Source organism: Cebidichthys violaceus, unplaced genomic scaffold (genome assembly GCF_023349555.1).
Source record: "Cebidichthys violaceus isolate CVI_PGR_0920_01 unplaced genomic scaffold, fCebVio1.0.p SCAF_9, whole genome shotgun sequence".
NCBI classification, from domain to species: Eukaryota; Metazoa; Chordata; class Actinopteri; order Perciformes; family Stichaeidae; genus Cebidichthys; species Cebidichthys violaceus.
The window spans coordinates 14259502-14281694 of NW_027176975.1; the positions used below are offsets into that span (position 1 = coordinate 14259502).

At 40.3% G+C, this 22193-nt stretch overlaps 2 protein-coding genes across 2 annotated transcripts; one reads left to right on the forward strand and one right to left on the reverse strand.

The window, feature by feature from the left end:
• Positions 1–8361: 8361 nt before the first annotated feature.
• Positions 8362–12830, forward strand: hpdb (4-hydroxyphenylpyruvate dioxygenase b). The gene is made up of 14 exons (XM_068703530.1): positions 8362–8414; positions 8581–8607; positions 8777–8839; positions 9148–9252; positions 9533–9575; positions 10056–10138; positions 10271–10360; positions 10470–10573; positions 10660–10737; positions 11318–11480; positions 11580–11651; positions 11735–11857; positions 12127–12243; positions 12380–12830. The coding sequence occupies exons 1-14, from the start codon at positions 8412–8414 to the stop codon at positions 12488–12490; spliced, it is 1182 nt and encodes a 393-aa protein (XP_068559631.1). The 5' UTR covers positions 8362–8411; the 3' UTR covers positions 12491–12830.
• A 513-nt stretch (positions 12831–13343) lies between these two features.
• Positions 13344–22053, reverse strand: LOC137867157 (histone-lysine N-methyltransferase SETD1B-A-like). The gene is made up of 17 exons (XM_068703605.1): positions 21916–22053; positions 21691–21795; positions 21296–21566; positions 21090–21202; positions 19930–20949; positions 19076–19810; positions 18870–18986; positions 18695–18773; positions 18402–18592; positions 18025–18163; positions 17549–17929; positions 15391–16443; positions 14852–15018; positions 14645–14770; positions 14142–14261; positions 13621–13758; positions 13344–13522 (listed from the first exon to the last, which is right to left on the reverse strand). Exons 1-17 carry the CDS (start codon positions 22051–22053, stop codon positions 13349–13351), a joined length of 5067 nt encoding a protein of 1688 aa, XP_068559706.1. The 3' UTR covers positions 13344–13348.
• Between the last annotated feature and the right edge of the window lie 140 nt (positions 22054–22193).

Sequence of the window (22193 nt, forward strand, 5' to 3'; positions counted from 1 at the left end):
CACATTGTGCAGGTAATTTAATCACATAAATGAGGTGCATTCACTATTGTAATCTTCTTTTTTTGAGCTATGGTTTTGTTTTACTGTCTTTTATTTTATGGAGTTCCTGTCATATATAAAGATCAACTGATAATTTGATCCCTTTCATCTTACTGTAAAGAATAAGACTAGTGATATTCTACATTTTTGTTAATGTCAACAGTTAAAAATGTCCGACCAAAACCAACCAACGTCTGTCTTTCAATGTTTTCCAACATTCCTACCCATATGTGGCTCTCAGTCCTGAAGGTGTACATCTGTAGGAATGTGAAATATGTAGTTTTATTTTCAAAATTGACTAAATAATTTCCGCTGAAACAGCTGGGCACTGTAGTTATTATCAAATGCTACTCAAAAGGGAGCAAAGCATTTGAAGAGAACTATCTTCATCTGTGTATTAATACACAGTTGTTGCTCTAATCTAGTCAGTGTTTACAACAACATAACAGTGTATGTGGGTTTGACTAAAAATAAACTATAATGCCCATATTCATGAAGGAAGGTAATAAAGGAGCATGTCACCTGGTGCAACAGTGTGGTTCATGTGTTTTTAATAGTTTTGGACAACAATGGCACAGAGGAATCAGGCTTCTGCTACACAGACAATACTTGTTGGTCATTTATTTCTGGTTTTGGATTATTGATAAAAAATAAAACATAGAATATCACCAGACTAATGTTACTGGTAGCACCATCACTCTGCATCTGCAGCCTGAGTTGAACACATTAAAGCAGCACATACAGGTGCCTGCTCTGAGTGCTGTCGTCAGTGTGAGCTGCCACACCCAAATGGGACATCTGAACCAAAACACAACTGCTCACCTCTCCTCAGATCTCCCTGCTGTTCAATCCCACCCAAGCAGCAACAAATGTACTCTGCAGTGTGTGCGTGTGTGTTTGTGTGTGTGTGTGTGTGTGTGTGTGTGTGTGTGTGTGTGTGTGTGTGTTCATATGCACATGTAAACAGAGATCTGACACATTCCATGGCCTGTCAACGCTAACCCTACTTTCTCTGTAGCATTCGTCCACCTGTTGCCAGACCATAACACACACGCACACACACACACACACACACACACACACACACACACACACACACACACACACACACACACGTTAGGGTAAGTATCTTTAAGTATGGTTGCATAGGTGTAGTGTATGTGCTCCCTTTTTCCTCCTCCCTCCTTATTTCTTTAAAAATCCAACACATTTTCTCAATCAGCTTTTGACTATAAGCAATGGGGGTCATCATGAACACAACATGTCCTGCCAACGTTTGACCTGTTTTGGTCAAAATACCCATTTCATTGTTTGCAGGATAGTCTTTGCTAAAAAAAGAAGAAGCATCAAACAGATACATTTTGAATGCCAATTCTCTTAACATTCCAGCTTTTCTCTGTAACAAAATTAACAGGTAGGATTTTTGTACAAGGAACCGTCTTTTAAGCTTCGGATTGACAGCTTTGTGATGAGAAACTGTCCAGAGGATTAAGGCTCACACTGTACTGTTAATAACATAACGTGTCTGAGACAGTGGTGGTCTGAGTGTGAGTCCAGCACCAGTCTAGACAGCAGAGCCTCTGATCTACCAAGAACAAATCAGTCCAACCTGAAGCCAAAACCTGGAAAGTATAGCAGTTTCCTTCTGCCACAACTGACTCTCCCTTCACCTCCCACTAATGCCATGTTTTACACAACTTGTACATGCAGCATTTATTATTTAAGTCTTTACTGTCTCTCACTGATGTAGCCCTTCCCCTCCCAAATCTTTTAAATGAAAACCTCCGGAACTGTAATAAACTGTTTACTTCAAGACAAGCTTAAATGTTACAGAGGTGTCTGGAACTTAAATATTCCATATCCAAAGATGATGGTGGGGCTTTAAGAATTGTGCTAATAAACTGTAAAAACTATAGCCATAACAAAAAAATGTACCATATGAATTATATAAATTAAAGTTGATATGAATGGTCGATTATTATGGTTTTCTTATCTTACATGTTTTTTGGGTTTTGGTATGTTGGACAGACAAAAGACTTCATTTCATTGAGCAAAATAATCTGAATATGAACATGTGTATAACAAGTGGCGAATGTGTGCAGAATGAAGTGGAGTAAAAGTATTAAGTGTCACATAAGTAAAAGCTCATATTTTCCTGCATTCACAACAACATTTCTACTGGTATCCCTTTCCCTTTGCTGATAGTGATCAATGGCATTCCACAGCATTTGGAAACAAAGCCAAATCACTAAAATCTTATCAATAAGGTCTCACAAATAATGGGGTAGTACATGTCTAATCATGCCTCACAAAAGTGGCCACTTGAGTATCCAATACAACGACACTGCAGTCTCTCTCCTTGACTTCTCGCCCATATGACGGCTGTAAATTGCTACCACGTCTGCTCAAGAATCATTGAAATCAGCTTGTCTCAGTAATCTGTCTGGTTTAACCTGGAAGTGGCCTCTCACTGTAATTGTCCAGACCCTGAGAACAACGGCCTAGAAAAATACAGCATTTACATGAGATCAGTGTTTTCATGGTAATGTTATCTGTTGGCACGTTTCGAGAGGTGATTAGGAAATCTGGGCTTTCAAATGGATCTCCCCAAAGTCGCCTCCCTGTCATTGTTATTCACTGTTGTTCAGGGTCATGTCCGCTCCACCCGTTACGGCACTGACTGGATCTGATGGGCTGAGGATTTTAGTCAGCTGAGAAAATATATGAGGACATACAGTACAATGTAAAGACTGGGGTTAAACTTATAATATGTAGCACATATGTGTCTATCTATCTATCTATCTATCTATCTATCTATCTATCTATCTATCTATATATATATCTATCTATCTATCTATCTATCTATCTATCTATCTATCTATCTATCTATCTATCTATCTATCTATCTATCTATCTATCTATCTATGAAAGCCAAGAACCAGCTGCATGGTGCATAGTAATGAGCCCTGCTGCTGGAGAATATCGTTAGGCAAGAGATGCTGCTTCCGAGGACAGCGTGGCTTGGCCAGACCTGAATGTGGTGGGCTCTCGTCCCCTCCGGATATGGTCGCTCAGGGCCCATCATCCTTTATACACAAAGATCCTCTTCACATCCTTCTCTATCCCGTCCATTGAGAAGGGCTTGCCTCGAGCCACACGGCTCCTGTGCCTGCTTCAGGGCTAAATGCATCTCCTGTCACTGACTGGTCCTAGTGCCAGTTCTGCTGCTGGAGGCACTCAGGTGCTCAGGTCTCCATGAGTAAATATCAGACGTAAATGACAGGGGTCAGATCACCTTTCTTGCACAAGTAACACCTTCATAAAAACAGGGAGCGAGTACTTGCTGTTTTTAACCTTTTTTGTCCCTTATCAGAAGCAAGAAATGGCACATTTTCTGCAGGAAAGAAATTGATAAAAACATTTAGTCTGTCCTGATCATGCAGAATCGACATCATGATGAGAAATTATTCAAATAATTAAAATAAGGCAATTTGCTCAAATTTTAAATCTAGAGTTAGTCATTAAAACGTCAAATCAAAGTCAAAATGGAGTCAAATGGTTTCACATCCTTATGATGCCCCCCATCATCTCTTCAGCATAGTTACGCACCTTTCCAGGTATCTTATTAGAACAGCAGCAGTCCTCTTCTGCTTGGCCACTGGGGAGCAGCAGCAGACCGCAGAATTTAATAAGGGAAGAGGTTACCTCACCTTCTAGCTGATCTCTAACTTCAAATTAGTGACTTCATGGGTCAAGTACTCCTCACTGTCCCATCACAGCTTATATATTGTACAGCTTGTTTAGTGACACAAGCCTTTCCAATCATTATTCATGGTGTTACACACATTTCTACTTTTTAAATTAGCGCTCCACATGACAACCCATTGATTACAACATAGTTTCATGTTGCTCCACTGCAGCTACAACAAGTTATACAACTGCTTCATCACTCTCTGCAAGCAAGGTGACATTAACCTGGATGGGATTACAGCCCATATAAACGAACTGCTGCCATCTGTTGGTCAGATTGTACAATTACCAAAAACATGTGTCCTCAAGGGTAAAGTGTCTCATCACACTGTCTACTGAAGCAAATGTTTTCTTTTTTTAATTTAATAAATTATTATCAAGGTTTTGTTTCACACATGGTTGCTCATCAGATATATGGCAATGAGATTATTGTAACGCCTATTGCCTGGGTTTTAAATTAAGATACTGATTTTGTTGAGGACCAGCTGAAGCACAAAAATGCATTGACTGTATTAAAGTGAATGGGGAATCTCTTTTCAAACTCTCACAATATGCTTTATTATTATTTTGCAATTACAATCGCTATTTCCAAATTTTTTTTTTTATTTCTACATAAAGTTAGTAATATGGCTGAAAGTGCTTTAGTAATAACAGCGCCTCTGGCAAATTATAAACTGGACAGTAGTTTAGCAGGTACAGTAATGGTCATGAACAAGCAATGACAGAGGTTCTATTAAAAAATGTGACAATTTTGACCTGAATGCTTTGTTTGCTATCAAGACATTTGCCTAAATGATCATTATTCTGTTTTTATCTCCTGAGTTGAATCAGTTTCCTGTTTTAGCTTTCGGCCGGACAACCTTTTTGTGCTGATGTAGTGGTGGGCAAGCTGGGGTAGCGGCTTGCGGCTCTGGCAAGGCTTGTTGACTGGTAGGGAGAGCACTGGATCCCTCAGTAGGAGTCGAGAGCTTGCACCCTTCGAGGAGCTCAGTGTCTCTGATTTGGCGCGTGGGCCCATGATGACTGGGGCACATGTTTTTGGGATGATGGTGGTCATGGTCCGAGTCAGGACTCTTCCTCGTCTGGATGCCAGAGACGGAGCTGCTGAAGTCTTCTGTATCTTGTTTGGACCTTTGCTCTCTTGCTGCTCTTTGCGATGTTGTAGATTGTGGGATTGCCAGCTTTGCATCTTACACTCCAAGTCTTTCAGAGACTGGTCAGTGTAGGCCCGCATTTCTTTGCGCATCTGAGAAATCTTCTCTTCAAACTCATCCTTTAAGGCCTTTTTACCCACCTCAAGCTTTTTTTCAAAAAATGCATATAGCTCCTCTTCCTTTAGATCCATACCATCTTTGCTCTCATCAGTCAGCATCTCGGCTGGTTTCTTCTCCTTGCTGCTCACATTCTTGCCCTCAGGTTTTCCGTTCACCTGTGCAATCTCCGTTTCTCTGTCTTTGACTCTTTGCACCAGCTCCAGCATGCTGCTATTTGGGGCCTTCATACCCACTTGTGATCTGATCTGGTTACGTACCTGTTGGAAAACAGACTGCACCTTTGATTGTGTTTCCTTTTCTGCAGCAACGCTGTCTTCCAAACATTCCTCTTCCAGACCGACAGAGGACATCTGCCCTTCTATTGTAGCAGCATCTTCCTGCTGTTGCCTCTGTTGTTCACCATTCAATAGTATTTGCGGATTTAGTTTTGATGATAATTCACTCATTTTTAGTCCTAGTCTTGACAGCTGTTCTGTTCCCTTCAACTGAGCTACAACAATAATGTGGGTAGTGCTGGTGTGAGAAGGACCTAATTCACTGAGGTGTTTGTCCTTAGTGAGCCTGAATACCAGGAGATTTAAGCCTTCAATCTAACGTAATGCATTAGATAGCATTCAAAACATTGCAGTGAGACAACAGCAATGCAAGTTAAACCAGCTCAAATAATAAACCTATCAAAAGTTTTCAATTAAATGAGACCATTAAAAGCCTGGAAGAACTACTTAAATGTAAATACAACTCTCTCTAGTGGCACTTAAATTGCAACAAACAACACCTCCCATATCACATTGTTAATTTAAATAGATGTAGTTATGTAAAGCAGTTATTCATATTTAATCCAATACTTTGTGTTCCTCTGTCTGCATGTGTGTAGTTGCATCCCATGACAATGAACCTCCTGGTAACAGCATGAAAAACAAAGATCTTCAGGGATAGTCGCAGTGGGAGCAATGAGGGGTGGGCTCAAAATTCTCATTAGTGAGCTGTTACTGGAATGTGGAGCTGTATGTATTACTCTAGTAAAGCTGCTCAACACGTGCTCTATGGAGGACTTGACTAAATATGTATCAAGAATAGGCTACTGGCCACACTTTACAATTCAGTTTTCTTTACAAGTCTCTTAGACTATTGATTTGCTAGATGTTCAGACTCCATACAAGTTTGTGTTTGGAGTTATTGCCTTTTCCACACAGATCAATGGTCAAATCTGAAAGCTGACTTACACATAATCACAACATACTGAGGGACTACTTTGTAACTAAGTAAAACAAAAACTTTTAGAATTCTCCGATAAGGACACATTTAATGATAGAATACAGGAGTCTGTATGCAAAGTGGGTATAAGTGGTCTCGGTGGCAAGCTGTGAGAGGTATTCTTAAGATTATTTATTTTTATGATGTAATATTATTAGACATCCTCACAAGTACCTAAAACTACAACTAAACAGCAACACAACAAAGACAAAAGACAAAATATCCACAGACAATCTATATCAACAAAGTATAAAAACTCTGATACTGTAACATGAATGGGCACTTGGAATAAATAAAAGGAGAAATTATTGAACAAAGATGAATGTTGATCAAAATTACATAATGTCAACATATTATCTTGTCAGGCAGTTCTGAGATTTTGCACCATTACTCTCTCTTTTTTATATATATTAAAAATACTATTTATTTTCTATCTATCTATTATCTATTTTATGATTAGTGGAACATAGCTGATGACAGATTTGGAAGGTTGTAAGAGAAGCAAAATTATACCAAACATGACAAAGGTAAACCTAGAAGTGATTGAATTATTACAATAGAATAATCTGAGTTATTAACCAAGGCATGAGACCGGTGCTAGCAGTGTGAAAGCTGCTTAGCTTCTTTTAAATCTAAAATTTGTGTTATATAATTTGAGCACACTGAGCTATCAGAAAAAGTGTCTTGTTGTGTGATGAATTATTACAATTTGGGGGTGACAAAAAAACTAATACTCAAAATAAATTCATCATCTTCCATTTGGTCCATATTATTTTTTGCCTGTTCTGTCTTTTGAGAACACATAACTATGGAGGATAGATGGCTTAAACCCCTCCAATCCCAAAGAACCCTCTCAACATCCTGCACCCCACTTCTAACCACATTGGAAATGTTTTTGGTCTGCTTCATGTTACACAACACTTCAACAAGAAAGGCAGCAAATCAAATCATACTCACAACAACTGATTTCTCTGCAGAGCCATTTTAACAGCCTTAGCATAAGATATCCCTTTATTTGTGTCCTTCTACTGCTGCATCCCCATAGCTTGCATATATTTCTCACGCTCACGACTTCCTGCAAGGTGTCCTCCACCACAATTATCACATTTAAGCAACTTTCCCTTACACCCAGAAATCTAATTTTCAGCATCTTCTGATTCCTCAGCAAGCAGCTGCAATATGTCCATATCGCTGTCATTTTTTTAACACCTCAAGGGTGGCCTCCTATGTGGCTGAACTTTAAAGGACAAACACCCTGAGAACACTTGTCCTGGTTAGGAATAGCTGGAAAAGTGAGAATTTGTTTAATTTGTATGAATTTCATTAGAAAGTTGAATGATATAATAGCAGAGAAGTAATGTGGTATATTCTAAGGTTTTCTGAAAAGCTGAAGCTACACTGCTTTGCTAGCTTTAAACGTTGAATAATACCAACAATATGTATAAAATAAACCTGTCAGCTGCACTTTGGGACAGCTCAAACCCATGAATTCAACCTATAATGTCCCAAAACAGAGTTCAATCCCTACCAATGGATTTTAGTAACAATAGTATACAATAGCTTTGCTTTCTTTTCTGAAACTCTTTAACTGAAATAATCACAATGATTGGAATGATATATGTGGAGGAGGATCGATGAGAGGGGGGCATTTTTAAGTGTTCACTCAGCTCAACCACAGCGGGCCAATGAGAGTCCTGCATGAGCGAACCTCCTCTCTCCACTAAACACTAACATATGGCTGCCTTCTGGGGGGAAAAAAACTACTGCAATTCTAAATCTATGTGAAAAAAGTTGTTTTGTATTTTGGAGGGATTATGAAGGGACAATATTAAATATGCAAAACAAAAGTGAGTGTCAGTGAATTAAGTGATAATAGAGTCTAATCAGACCTGTGGTATTTCAACATTTGTTCCCAAGTAGTCATCATATAACAGGAAAAATGCCTGATGAATCAGTTCTATCCCTCCTCCTCCTCCCTCTCCTCAAATATCTGCTCCTCACCGGTGGGTGTGGATCTAGAAACTTTCTTCTCAGCTTTTAAATTCAGAGATTCATTGCTGATTTCATTCTGACAGTCAGGTCACCAGGAGCAAGATGGTGAGTTACATTTCACTGTTGAATAATTTTCAGATGACTTCTTATCCTATTATGTGATAAAGAGACCTTATGTTTGCACGGTCATAACATCTGTCAATGTACTTCAGCATGGCTGTTGTTTTTCTTTGTAATACAATGACATCATGATGTTCTTTTTTTATTATAGACAACATACACAGATAAAGGCGAAAAGGTAGGCAATAAAACTTCTGTTTGTATAAATTTTTCTATAGATTGTCTTTCCCTTTCAACATGCGTTTTTACGTCAACCTTCTGTTTGATTTTCTCCCACATGTCTCGTTAGAGGTCTTGAATGTTTTGACTACATTTGACAAAAGCTAAATATTTGTTCTCGTCCTTAGCATGAGCAGGGAAGGTTCCTCTGCTTTGATCACATAACATTCTGGGTTGGAAATGCAAAACAGGTAAGTTAGCTCAAACTGCTCTGTGTCCACTTTGTTGACACATAAACTGTTTTTTTCTGACCAACTTTCACACAAATGAAGGAGTAGAATACACGAAGGTAATTGGTTGTCCTGAGGGGTGGAGGGGACAAAGCATGTAAAACCCCAGACGACATACATGTGATGCAACTTGAGTGCAGACAGCAAAAACAAGCTCTCCAAAATGATTGCAGGGAAGATGGCACTATCAGAGAGTTTAAGGCCAATCTGTGGACATCATGCCCAATTTCATTTAACTTCTGTTGAATATAAATCATTGTCTTCAACAGGCTGCATCATATTACTGCAACAAGCTGGGATTTGAGCCTCTGGCTTACCAGGGTTTGGAGACAGACAGTCGTGACGTGGTATCCCATGTCGTCAAACAAGGAAAGGTAAAGAATTGTCAGTGCCTGCAAGTACAGCACACACACGAGACAATCAGCAAGATTTCTTTTGTGTGTTGTGCAGGTATTTGACTTTTAGTGACTATACGTAATAGAAATTAGTTTATTACACAAATGATCTCAAAATGTGATAGTTTTCTTTAGTAATGTGGATTGTAACACTAGTTTTAAATAAATAGCTATATTGGACTCAAATTGTGACTTTGTAAATCAAATGATAGAGAAGGAGGGGTTCATGTTTTGATGCTTGATGCTTTGTATTTCACAGATCATTTATGTGTTCTCATCTGCCCTCAATCCTGGAAACAAAGGTACGTAGCCTTTCATAGCTGAAGTAGTTATTTGTGTTTGTCAAAATGTCAGAAGGAAAAATATTTTTTAAGTTACAATTCCAAGAATATAAAACACATTTGTTTGAGGGAGCAAAAAAAATGAGTTCCCACAATACAGATCACTCATATTTTGGCAAACCGAACTTGTACTTACTATGAAATGGTTTGATCAGTCACTGTTTTATTTGTCCATTCAAAACTATTTTTTGTCTCAAATACATTTTGATCCCTTAAATGGCCTGCTGGCTCCCATTGAAACAAGAAAGAATTATGCAAAGCATTTCCTGATACATCTGGACTTGCTTTTGTCAAATTAACTCCAAATATTCCCTTTTAGTGTGCACAGAAACATTTTGTAAACCAGTCATCCCTATAGATTTGGCATAAAACATACACAAAATACATGAAGAGATGAAAATGCATAATAATATTAATAACATTTTTTTTATATTTTCTCAGAGATGGGCGATCATTTAGTCAAACATGGGGATGGGGTGAAGGATGTTGCATTTACAGTGCAGGACTGTGACTTCCTTGTGCAGGTAACACAACAGGTTTTCATTTAAATGCATTCTTAGCTGTTTTCTAAAGCACTATATACTTTTGAGATTACAATGAATAGCTGTGAAAGAGTGCTATTAAAGTCATATTTCTTACTTACCAAATGTTCACAGAAAGCCAGAGAGCGAGGTGCAGTTATTGTAAAGGAGCCCTGCACCCTGGAGGACAAGTATGGTAAAGTCAGGCTGGCTGTGCTTCAAACGGTAAGACAAGTCTCTAAGTATGAATCCTATGAATTTACATTGAACATTTAGTCACTATTTTGATTTAGAAAAAATGCCATAATTGTAGACTTGCTTATGTTTGCTGCAGTATGGCGACACCACACACACGTTTGTGGAGAGGGCTGGATACACTGGGTTGTTTCTGCCAGGCTTCCAGCGCCCTGACTTCAAGGACCCTTTACTAGCCAAACTGTGAGTGTACATAAGTCATTATAATGTTTATAGGACGATGAAGACAGAACGACAGCTCATGTTTGTGTGCTTTTGCTTCCATGCAGATCAAGTGGAAAACTGAACTTCATTGATCACGTTGTGGGAAACCAACCATATGATGAGATGGTCCCAGTGGTGGATTGGTAAAGGACTTTCAACTAATCAACTACTTATTTTAGAGAGTTTAGCATGATGTGTGTCACATGTGATAACAACACACTTGCTCTTCAGAGCGGTGGGTGAAAAGAGGAGTCAAAGAGTGTCTGGTTCTTACATAACTCTGCTCGGCAAGAGTCAGTGATCAGCATGACTTTGCATTTCTTCAGTGGGTCTCCAGTAGTTTTCCACATCTGGATCATGTTTTTACCCCATCATATAGGCATGAAAAGGCGGAGAAAGGCAGTTCTCTAAATGAGCAAGCTCATTGGTTGATCCTGGAAAGAGGGGTGTAACTTAGGCTGGAGATTTTCGGCTTGGAAGAACCTCATGGAACTGGCTCTTAACCAAGAAAAACACTCTTTCATGTTTAGCAGACTGCAATTCTCCAATTTAGATCATGAGATAATAATAGCAGCAGTTCTGGGCATGTAAAGAATTAAAATACAACTTATGTTGACTATGCACCAGTAAAAAACACAAAACATTTCAAATTATTTGACCTGTTTGACCCACCATATAAGGTTTGAACCTGCGGCTCTTGATCTCTGGTTTGTGATCTAACAGGTATCAGAGAAACCTTCTCTTTCACCGCTTCTGGTCGGTAGATGACAAGCAGCTTCAGACAGAGTTTAGTGCCCTGAGCTCCATTGTTGTGGCAAACTACGAGGAAACTGTGAAGATGCCCATCAACGAGCCTGCCATGGGGAAGAGAAAGTCTCAAATCCAGGCAACGTTCTTTACACTTTCATATGTGGACTAGAAACAATTTACTTGCACAGTAATGTTTAAATAACAGGTAATCCTTTCCCTTCATTTTCACTCACAGGAATATGTGGAGTACTATGGAGGTCCAGGAGTGCAACATATAGCCATGAACACATCAGACATCATCACTGCAGTAAGTCTATAAGACACTTTGGCTTTGTGGATGCATTACAAAACACAGCGACAATAAATCTCTGATGAATCCCTTATTTGTAGATTCGCAACCTAAAAGAGCGTGGGATGGAGTTCATGTGTGTGCCAGACACCTACTACCACCAACTCAGGGAGAGCTTGAAAGACTCAAAGGTCAAAATCTCAGAGGACCTCGATGTTCTGCAGGTCAGATCTGAGATCATATCTTAACAAATTTGGAGGAGTGATGTACCTATGAACATCATGTTATGTTTGGTCAAACCATTGATTGTGTTGTTTGTCTACTTTGTTAAGTGTTTGGTATTTGTAGTGTAGAGTAACTAATGACATAATTTGAGTCAACTGTCATGAGCAAACAAAATGACAACACACACATATAGTCAACGAATCAGCATCACCAAACTAAGTGGAGAAATGAATTATAAATTGTATCTTGTGACCTAACTCATGTCCAGGAACTGAAGATCTTGGTGGACTATGACGACAATGGCTATTTACTTCAGATCTTCACTAAGCCAGTTCAGGATCGCCCCACTGTGTTCTTGGAAGTTATTCAGAGACATAACCACCAGGTGAGGGCGCCACTGGATAGTTAACTTTTACAAGGGATAGGAAATATACAGCACATTATTCTATTTCAACATCTGGGCTTGGAATAGGGCTCCCTTTGCTGCCAAAACATAACTTAAACGCATGATTTATCCACAGGGCTTTGGTGCAGGAAACTTCAAGGCTCTTTTTGAGGCCATCGAAGCGGATCAGCATGCTCGGGGAAATCTGACGATCCTGACACCAAATGGAGTTTCAAAGAACATGTGATCCCTGTGTTGCGATTGCTTTACAGTTACGGAAAGTATGAATAACTACCAATTAACTATGAAAAGACACTTTCTGTTGAAGAGTATTATACTAATAATGTGCCACATCAATGCTTTGATATTGTGAGAGACACAATAATAATGTGCAACGGGTGTTGTTGTTTTTTTTTATTACAATGTAACATATATTTTATCTGTCAAAAAGTACTTCATTATAATCTCTCCTGAAGTTCATGAAAGATCACCTAATGAGTTGTTTGTTAATCACCCTTTAATCATATTGCAACACTTTCTTTTTATAAAATGTTAGCAAGAAAACTCATTTTATTGATACAAGCTTGACTCAAGCAAAAACACAATGTAAGCTTTCATAAATGAAAACATTTAACTATACACTTTAGTTTGGACATTTGGACAAGGTCAACAGACCTTTCATTGCAACAAAGGCCTTTTTGTATGACGTTCGGAGTGTCCATTTTTCCCTCCATGTGGGAAGAGAACAACAATTTGTGTTTATAAACTTTAATTTACATCCAAATGTTGTGTTTTGTAATGTTTTACCAGAAAATTAGGATTTTGTTTTAACAGTGGTAACCAGTACTTCACACTATGATTTCATGCTAGACCTCCATTGATAATCCATTATTGTCTTACATGCTGTTTAGGACAGTTTATTAAACCATTATTCACTGAACAGCACCACCAGTCGTCAGTGAGCTCCTGTAAGGCCTCCAGACTGTACAGCTTTGAATAGTATAAAAATGGCTTTTTTTTGACACATCTTCTGGGCCTGTGTTTACATTGAACTGTACCTCACGTAACTTTGGATCGCATCATAATCACAACACTTCCTTAGAGATTAGTTCAAGGAGCCCCGGCAGCTATCTGCTCCACACAAACAAGGAATCTTTGTTTCCTCGATGGGGAACTTGTAGTCATATGTGATCTCTTCATTGATGCTTATCGGCTGTCGGGAGTATATCACTATCTTCTTCTGAGACTCCACAGTGATGATCTTTGCATAACAGTTGGGCTGCAAGACAAAAAGTGTATTTTGGATTAACGATATTACTAAACAAATCTTGATCTTATTTATAATCACTTTCATCTCCAACCACAGCTTATACTCACGTTGCAGCTGTGGTTGATAAACCTGGCTAAATTCCCAAATTTAGTAGCATCAATGATGGTGTCTTGATCAACCCGGAACAAATAGCTGCTTCCAATGCCCTCCTCCTCGTATCTCTGCTCCCTCATGTCAGCGATGACCTTAGGAGAAAGAAAACAGATGTGCCAATTCATGCGTGTGTTGTTTATCACTGTCACCCTCCTCACACTCTTGGAAAGTACCCAGAATAACCAGCGGGTCCCAGAGGCCCACTGGGCCAAGTCAGGGGAAACGAACAGAGGAGAAGCGATTGCTTAAAAGCTTATCAGTGAAATTTGTTACTAGGGCTGGGTATCGCCACTGATACCCAATATCGATTTGATTGGGGATATTTCACTTACAATACCAATACTGCTTAGTTTGTGTTTGAGAGAGACAGTGATGCACCCAGAGCAGATATCACTGAAATAATGAACCCTATCATTTTACCAAGGGTGAGTGCATTATGAATTTATTTCCAAGTTTGTCAGTAAGTTTGTCTTACCTGTCTGATGATTTGGCCCACATACTCAATCACCATCTCATCTGCTGCTATTGGCTCCATTGCAAACAGGCCCCACTCATGAATATGACTCCGGCTGAAACAAATCCTCTTCTTTCGGAACTGATATATCGTGACAAAATAAGGCCAGTTGTTAACACAGGATCCAACTGCTGCAAATGCTGACATGATAGTTTACTCCTTTCATGTACTCATTCAATTACTGTCGTCCACCTCGGCTAGAAAATCCTGACCACAACAAGGTCTGTGCATATGAAAAGACATGTGACTTTAAAAAAAAATAATGTATGTCTCACATGCCTTTTAAGTGTTTTGAGCAAAACAAACATTCACATTCACGTTAAAATGAAACCATCTCAATGGCTATATATATATATAGGAATGCTAGCAGTTGACAACAAATTCCTATTAAATAGTTTTTTCGTATTGTTGTCAGGGTTGTTACAGTTGATTGTACAGTTGAGTGTAGTTATCTAATATCTTACCTTCAGCTGGTTGAACTTGACCAGGTCACTGTCACAGCTGAAAGAGGACAACAGGCGACGCTGTTCAGACCTGAAGTCAGATCCAGCACGCAGTGAGACCGGTTGATGAGCTGGGAAGCACATTCCCTGCTGAAATATATGTTGATATTAAGCACTAAATGGGATAAACTGGACAGAGAGATCCTCACAGTTTCCTCTCATTAATACCTGAGTACTTGTAGATGAAAGCTCAGAGGCCAGCTTTGTGTTGTTGAGGTATTTCATCTTATCTCTCCTGCTGATTTTGTAGAATCCTTCACATCGAGCAGAGCCGGTCCTGTGTTTTGGCTGCCAGGATTTATGTTCCCCACTCGTCTCAGTGAGGACCTTTGTCAGTGAGCAGCAGTTAAGGATGTAAGCACAGATTACTTACAATACTGTGTGTCAAGCACATAAGGTTACTGATTTATCTGAATTAATTATTTATGTGTAAATTGAAAGAGTATGCAACAGAACTGTACACTTGATACTTAACTACAACATTATATTGTCTTTCTGTACGATGTATTGTGTTTAATTGGTAGGGTTTGATTTTTTTCTTAGATACTAGGATTAAAAAAACACATTACATTAGGGAATTAATCTCAGTCATGTGTGTATGGGACATGATTAAATCTATTAATATGTTATCAGTTACTTAGCTCACTTTCTGTAAACTCACATTGATCTCATTTCATTTCAACATGAAACTCTGTTAAAAAGGATATGAGGGTGAGATGTCCACACGGTGTCACTGATCCACCCCAAGCCATTGTCCCGCACTTGCAGCCTTTCATATGTACACTGCAGCAGCCTCTCATCTTCTTCATCCAGGCCCTCCCTCCAAACACTATGAAGTATCCTCCTCTCTTCACACAGTGAACGCCACCTGTGAAGATGACCATGAGGAGAGGTGAGAGAACCAGCCAACCTTTTAAGCCATCTCCGCCGATGATGGATTCTCCACCTCCTCTTTAGCCTCTTCCACTGTTTTCTCCTCAACGAGGATGTCTCTGTCTCTCTGCTGTTCTCCTCATCCAGGAGCCTAGGCATGTTCTCCAGTCCCTGCAAGGGCTTCTTTTTCACACCCGAATCGATCCACGTGCCCTTTTCGTCGGCAGAGTCGGATGAAGAGAGGCTGCATGGAGAGGACACTGAGATGGGAGAGCCTCCGTGAGAATCATATAATGGGGGCTGAAAGGTCGTCACCGTTTGTGTTTTCCTCCTGTGGACTATGGCTCTTCGGGGTAGGACGATGTCTCTTCCAGGAGTCTTTGGGGCTGTGAGATATGGATTGCTAGACAGGTGTGGACCAGGAGGTGGGATACAAAGAGTTGGGCACACCACTGTGCTACCTGATGACATGGTTGTCTCTCTGCCTGGTGTTGCTGGAGCTCTCCCGTGGATGGACACAGAATCTTGTGTCCATCCACGTCTGTCCTCTCTACCAGGAGTTTGGGGCATATCCTGGTATGATGGGTACGAGGCCGGGGGATCAGAGGGAGCTAGATTGAGCTTGGTGCCTGTCGGAAAGAGGGAGAAGACTTCATCGGCAGAGTCCTCACTTTCCAGTTCAGCCACTATCCCCTTGCCTGGTGTTTGTGGTCGTTCCACCTCCTCCTCAGGGGATGTGGGTTTGCTTCTTAACAGAAGGTCAGGGTCACTGTCCAGAAAGCAGCCAGTCGGAGTAAGAGGCCTCAGGGTTTCTATGTTTCCAGATGCCTCTTCTTCTTCCGTCCAGTCAGGGCTTTCCATCTCTACATCAAGGTGTAGCTGTGCTGCTACACAAATAAGAAGAACGTATTACAAAATCACATTTTAACCACCATTTTCTCTCAATACTTTTGTTCCATTGTTCACACAATTTACCGTGAAACTGTGTACACACCAGAGGAATTGTAATAACTTTGATCCTCTGCCTTTTCATCTAGCATCATCATTAGGTGAAAATGTGTTACTTACACCTACTTACTAAAAATACCTGCAACGCTAATGACATTCCCATCAGCCTCAGCTGTAGTTTGTGTTTGTTGCTAACTGGCAAATGTTAGCTAGCTAACACACTAAACTAAGATGGTTAACATGATAATTGTTATACCTGCTAAACACCAACATGCTAGCATTACACTGCGAGCATGCTGATTTTAGCATTTAGCTCAAAGCACTGCTGTTCTTAAATTCAGACTGCGGAGCGGCTAGCATGACAGTTCAAAGTTTCTACAATGATCTGTAAACATGACAGTCATGCACATTGAGGATTAATACTTCATACCTATGTCAAACAATACCTCTTAAACCTTTACTTTTGATTTTGTCCTAATTAAGGGCCAGAAAATTGGGATCTACTCAAAACAGTAAAATGTTAAAATAACCATAATTTACAAACTGTTAATTGATAGTCAGTTCAACTTTACTAAAATAGCTGATCAGGAGATGATAACAATTACATTGTGATTATATTAAGGAACTATTTGTTAAGAGTTTATTGTTGCACACATATTATAACATTCATATACTATATTAAGTATTTGTTAATGATTACCAAATCATTTGTAAAACATCTCTAAACGTTACATAGAAAGATGGACTAGAAACCAATTATTCACCATTGACAATGTATTATCTATCGAGCTAAATAATGTTTATATATACTTTACAAAGTATTTATTAACCATTTGACAAAGTGTTATCATCAGCAGTTGCAACTGTATAATGGCCATCAAAAATAATGTTTATAGTTGGTTAACAAATACTTAATAAAGTATATAAAACTAATAATTTGTAAACATTATAAATTATAATTGTCTAATAAAATAACTATTAACTACCAATTTAATTTTTGATGATGGTTATTATAAAGTATTTTAATCTACTACTATACAGCACCTTGACGTCCTATAGGGGACAGATGGTTCTGAGGTTCGCTAGTTTGGAGCTCCATCATGACATCCGAGTCACAGGCGTCTTGTAGACAGGATGTGTACTGGTTCTCCTCAGTTTCCTCCTTATGAGATGGACCTGACCAGTCCTGAAGGCCCAGCTCCAGCTGAGCTCCAGGGGTGAGCGGAGCTGAAGGGGTGACGGGGGCCTCAAGTTCCATCGACTCTTCATCGGACGATATGACAATACACACCTCCTCCATTTCTTCATCTTCAGGACTGAGGTCAGAGCAGGACGAGTCCTCAAAGCTCTCTGAGAATGAGTCAGAGGAGTCAAAGTCTGACGAGTACTCACTTTCCTCTGAGGAGCTGCTCTCTGAAAAAGTATCTGTAATTGAAACAAAGAAACATAGAATATTTACTCACAGGTATGTGAATATTCATAAGTGTTCAATGTTCAAACTGTTTGACCTTTTAACATACTGCTACCTAAGCACTGCACTCCATCACTAGTTTGGAAGATGACAGTATCTTTATCCTCTGTGGGTTTTTGAGCCAACTCCTTTTCTTCCTCCGGGTGACTATCGTCATCATCACCATCATCATCATCATCTCTGTCACACTAATTAGAGCACAAGTAATGTTATAAGAATGTCAGCACATAGACTATAGTTTATGACATTGATACTTTGTATGAGGAAAATCAACCATTTTCAACGTTTTGTAACCCATCAAAGCCAATCAAGATGTGATTTAATTCATTTGAAAGCCGATTTTTGTTTTAAGAACTAAAAACAAATTACGGCCTCTGTACAACAGGCTTCGTTTGTAATTACTTTTTGTTCAAAATCCCTATTCACCAGAATTTGAGGATCACCATCAACTGGCACAATAGCCTCCACTTTATCTGATGTTGTTTCTTCATCTTGAAGTGTGTTGTCTTCATCTTTCCTTTCGTCATCATTATCACTGTCAAGCTCGTGTGGTCTTGCATGTCTGCGTTTGGCTCTCTCAGAGGCAGGTCTCACTTTGTCCTCCCCCTGTTTCACATCTTCATGGAAAGAGAGCAACACAGTTGATCAAGCTACAGTCTAGAAGAGACAAATGAGTTATAATGTTGTAAATGAGGGTTAATTGCATTAAAAGCACTAACCTGAGCTTTCGTGAGTAGAAAGCGACCCATTTTCTATCTCTTCTGATGTAGCAGTATCATAGGCTCTTTTCCTTTTTACCTGCAGAACAAGTTATTCTCCCTTACATTCATTTATGCATCACTCATCAGGTTGAATGGTTCTGTGTTTCATATAACAGTGAGCAAAATAGTTTACCTTGAAGGAGGGCAGTGGAGGTTTTTTGCCCTGGCCACTGATGTGACTTGGGGGATTTATTTGTTTGTTCCTCTCTTCAACACTTGCTGCTCCACTCTTCAGAGGAGATACTTGTGTCTTGTGGATTACACAACAATAATAATGAACCTATTGGCTTCAAGGGGTCACAGACATTTAACCATTCTATGAGATATTAAAGAACGTACCTTTCTTTTCTTCTCTTGGCAGTCCCACCAGTCCTCAAATGCCTTGAAAGCAACCCCTTCAATCATTCTACGTGTCATGTCCTTCTTAATGATTGACTTCAGTTCATCCATGATGACTTCTAAAACTTTATCTATTGTGACCTTATGAGGGTTTACCCACACAAGCGGGTAGTCTGGGGGTGGCACAAAGCGGTTAAACCTGGGAAAATGTGGAAGGGGCCAGGGTGGTCCAGGGAACGGGGGTGCACTGCCATGCATTGGAGGATTCCCCTTATCCAAAGGGACTGCAGGATGCATGGGTAAGGAGTAGGTGTGCACAGGGGGAGGAACAGAGGGCAGCACCATCAAACCTGGAGGGGGTCTGAGAAAAGTTGGTGCGGGAGGAATAGAAGGAGGAGCTGGAAAAGGTGGAGGAGGAATAGAGATGCCGGTGTGATGGCCTGGAGGTGGGATCCAACCTGGAGGTGGGATGGGGATGGTGCCATTTGGCAGCCGAGGTGGGACCGGTGGAACAGATGGGGGAAAGGGAGGAATGGGGAAAGGGAAAGGGGTAACTGGTGGATGGAAGCACCCAGATTTAATGGCAGGAGGAGCTACGGAGGTACAGAGTTGAGGAGTGCTATTGGGAGAAAACGACAGAGGCCGAGGAAGAGAGGAGCTCTGATTTGCAGGTGTCAAAGCTCTGGAAGGTCTGTTATTTGAGTGCTTCTTATTCTCATTTGTTGTATGACGGTCCTGAGAACAAACAAACATGAGGGACTACTTTGCAGCACAACATAAATACTTGTATACCAACATAATAACTACTACTTTTATTGTCATCACTTGTTTATGTAAAGATCTGGAGGAGTTACCTCTGGACATGACTGGAACCTTTCTTCCTCGTTTTCGTTGTTTGCGTGAGCCTTCCTTTCAAAATGTGTGAGATCAGATGGAGTCTCTGAGTTTCTTGTTAAAAACAAAACAGCTTGAGTAGTTTCGTCCTCTTCATTTTCAGTGAGTGGTGTTGGACTGATATCCACCAGATCGCTGTAGGAGCGCTGCCGGACGGTTGTGAAGTCACAAGAAGTCAGAGTGCCAACAAGCGAGTCGTCCGAGAAAGGGGAGGCATTGGCGGAGCAAGGTGAAGTCGGGCTGTCCTGAGAGTGCACATCAGCCTCATAAGTCTTTCTATCAAAGTATGAAGCGTCAGAAATCTGACTGTTAATCAGCAAACTTTCAATGCGTGAGTCCAAACTCTCTACCTCTGGCTGGGGGCTACTAGAGGAACAGTTACCAGCAGATGGAGATAAGTCTGATATGCATGCACGGTCATCACGTGGGGAGAATGCTGCTGTCTGACGGTCAACTGTGAAATTAATGCTCATGATGCTAAAAGAATTGTCTCTGGACTCCTGACACGGGGAGACAAGGTTAAAGGAAGCTTCTGTGTTATTGTGAGAGGAGGATTGTGCATTGTGACCCCACAGAGCAAGCTGCTGGCTGCTAGTTTGTATTTGGGTAGAGAGGGGGTGTGGGGCCTGTGGTTGGCAATGTTTCAAAATAAAGTTGAAATCTGAGACTTCACCAGATCCCCTGTGATACCTTGCAGGTTTGCGATGGCAGAGCTCACGCCTTAAAGGTTTGTGACCACTGTAGGTGGAGGGCTCCCCCTGGAGCACTGGAGTTGCCTGAAGGCTGGAGTAACAAGAGTCCTGGGAGAGAGGAGTTGCAGACAAGCAAGGAGTACGGGGGGTTCCCTGAGAACGTGGTGTAAGCCTGAAGCTGCAAGGTGTATCCTGCCAAATACTGGAATAGGTTGTGTCCAGAGAGAGGGGTGTGGCGATGCTGGTGGGGCTGGAGATACTCCCTCGTCGCTGTATGGCTGTGCTGCCCTGTAAGACATGGATAATACAGAGGAAACAAGATAACCGCTGAGAAGTATTATCCCTAAAATGAATACAAATTCAACTGGTTCATAGATATTAAATATATATGATTACTTCACAATTATAAGCAGATGTAAAATGTTTACCAGCAAACTGTTGATGAAGCTTTGAATAGCTTGCTCATTGCTGCCCACTGGCAGCGTCCACGGAGTAGGAAGACCACGTAAGAGGAGCTGGAGATACCTCGCCCTGTTCTCTCCTGAGGAAGGTTGCACGTTACAAACAATCTACAAATTTGGCTAAATTCATATTTATACAATACATAAAAAGTGAGGTATTCCTAAGTAAGTACCTTTAGGATCTATTTCCACATGAATAATGTTTCCCATCACTGACGTCTGATGGAGGTGCTGGACAGCTTCCTTTGCAGCCCGCACTGTGTCGAAGATCACTTTTGCGACCCCTAAATGCTTCTTGTTCTTAGGATTGTAAAATATCTCCACGTCTTCAATGTTCCCATATATATTGCACATATTGGTCAAGAACGTCTCCCTCACATTGTCGTTCAACCTGGAAAATGTCACTTCTTTGGGAGGAACAGGGCCAACATACCATTCATCAAACTGAAAGGACATAGGTAAACAACATGTATTATTATTATTATTATTATTGTTATTATTATTATTATTATTATTATTATTGTATCTGTGTTGCTATAATGATTAATATGATGTCTGTAAATATTACCTTAAATTTAGAAATGAAAAGGTCAGTCTTGCTGAATTTGCTCCACAGGCGGCAGACGCGTGGATCTCTGACCGTCTCCACAGGAAACAAACCTAAGTCCTCCACCTGTTGATGTAAACAACGCCCATCACTATAACGGAAAACATGCATGCTTGTTTGGCGCAATATTATAGCGCGTAAATATGCTGACAAGCAATTCATCTATGAAAGACAGACAATACTCACGGGTATGTTAAACTGTTGTCCATCAAAACGGTACACTTTGTACAGTCCTTTTGTCAATGCAGGGTCAATAATCAACTTGCAACTTCTCCAGTGCTGCGGCGGTGTCTCTCTCTCAGTAGTTTGTTGTTCGCTTTCCATCACATTCGTCAAAACCTTGGAAATATGACACAATAGCACGATAAACATGGCTGTTAGCTCTAGCTCACTGCAGGTTAACACGCCCCAACAGGTGATGGAGAGCATCACCTGTAACGTTCTCCTTCTCTAAAAGATAACCT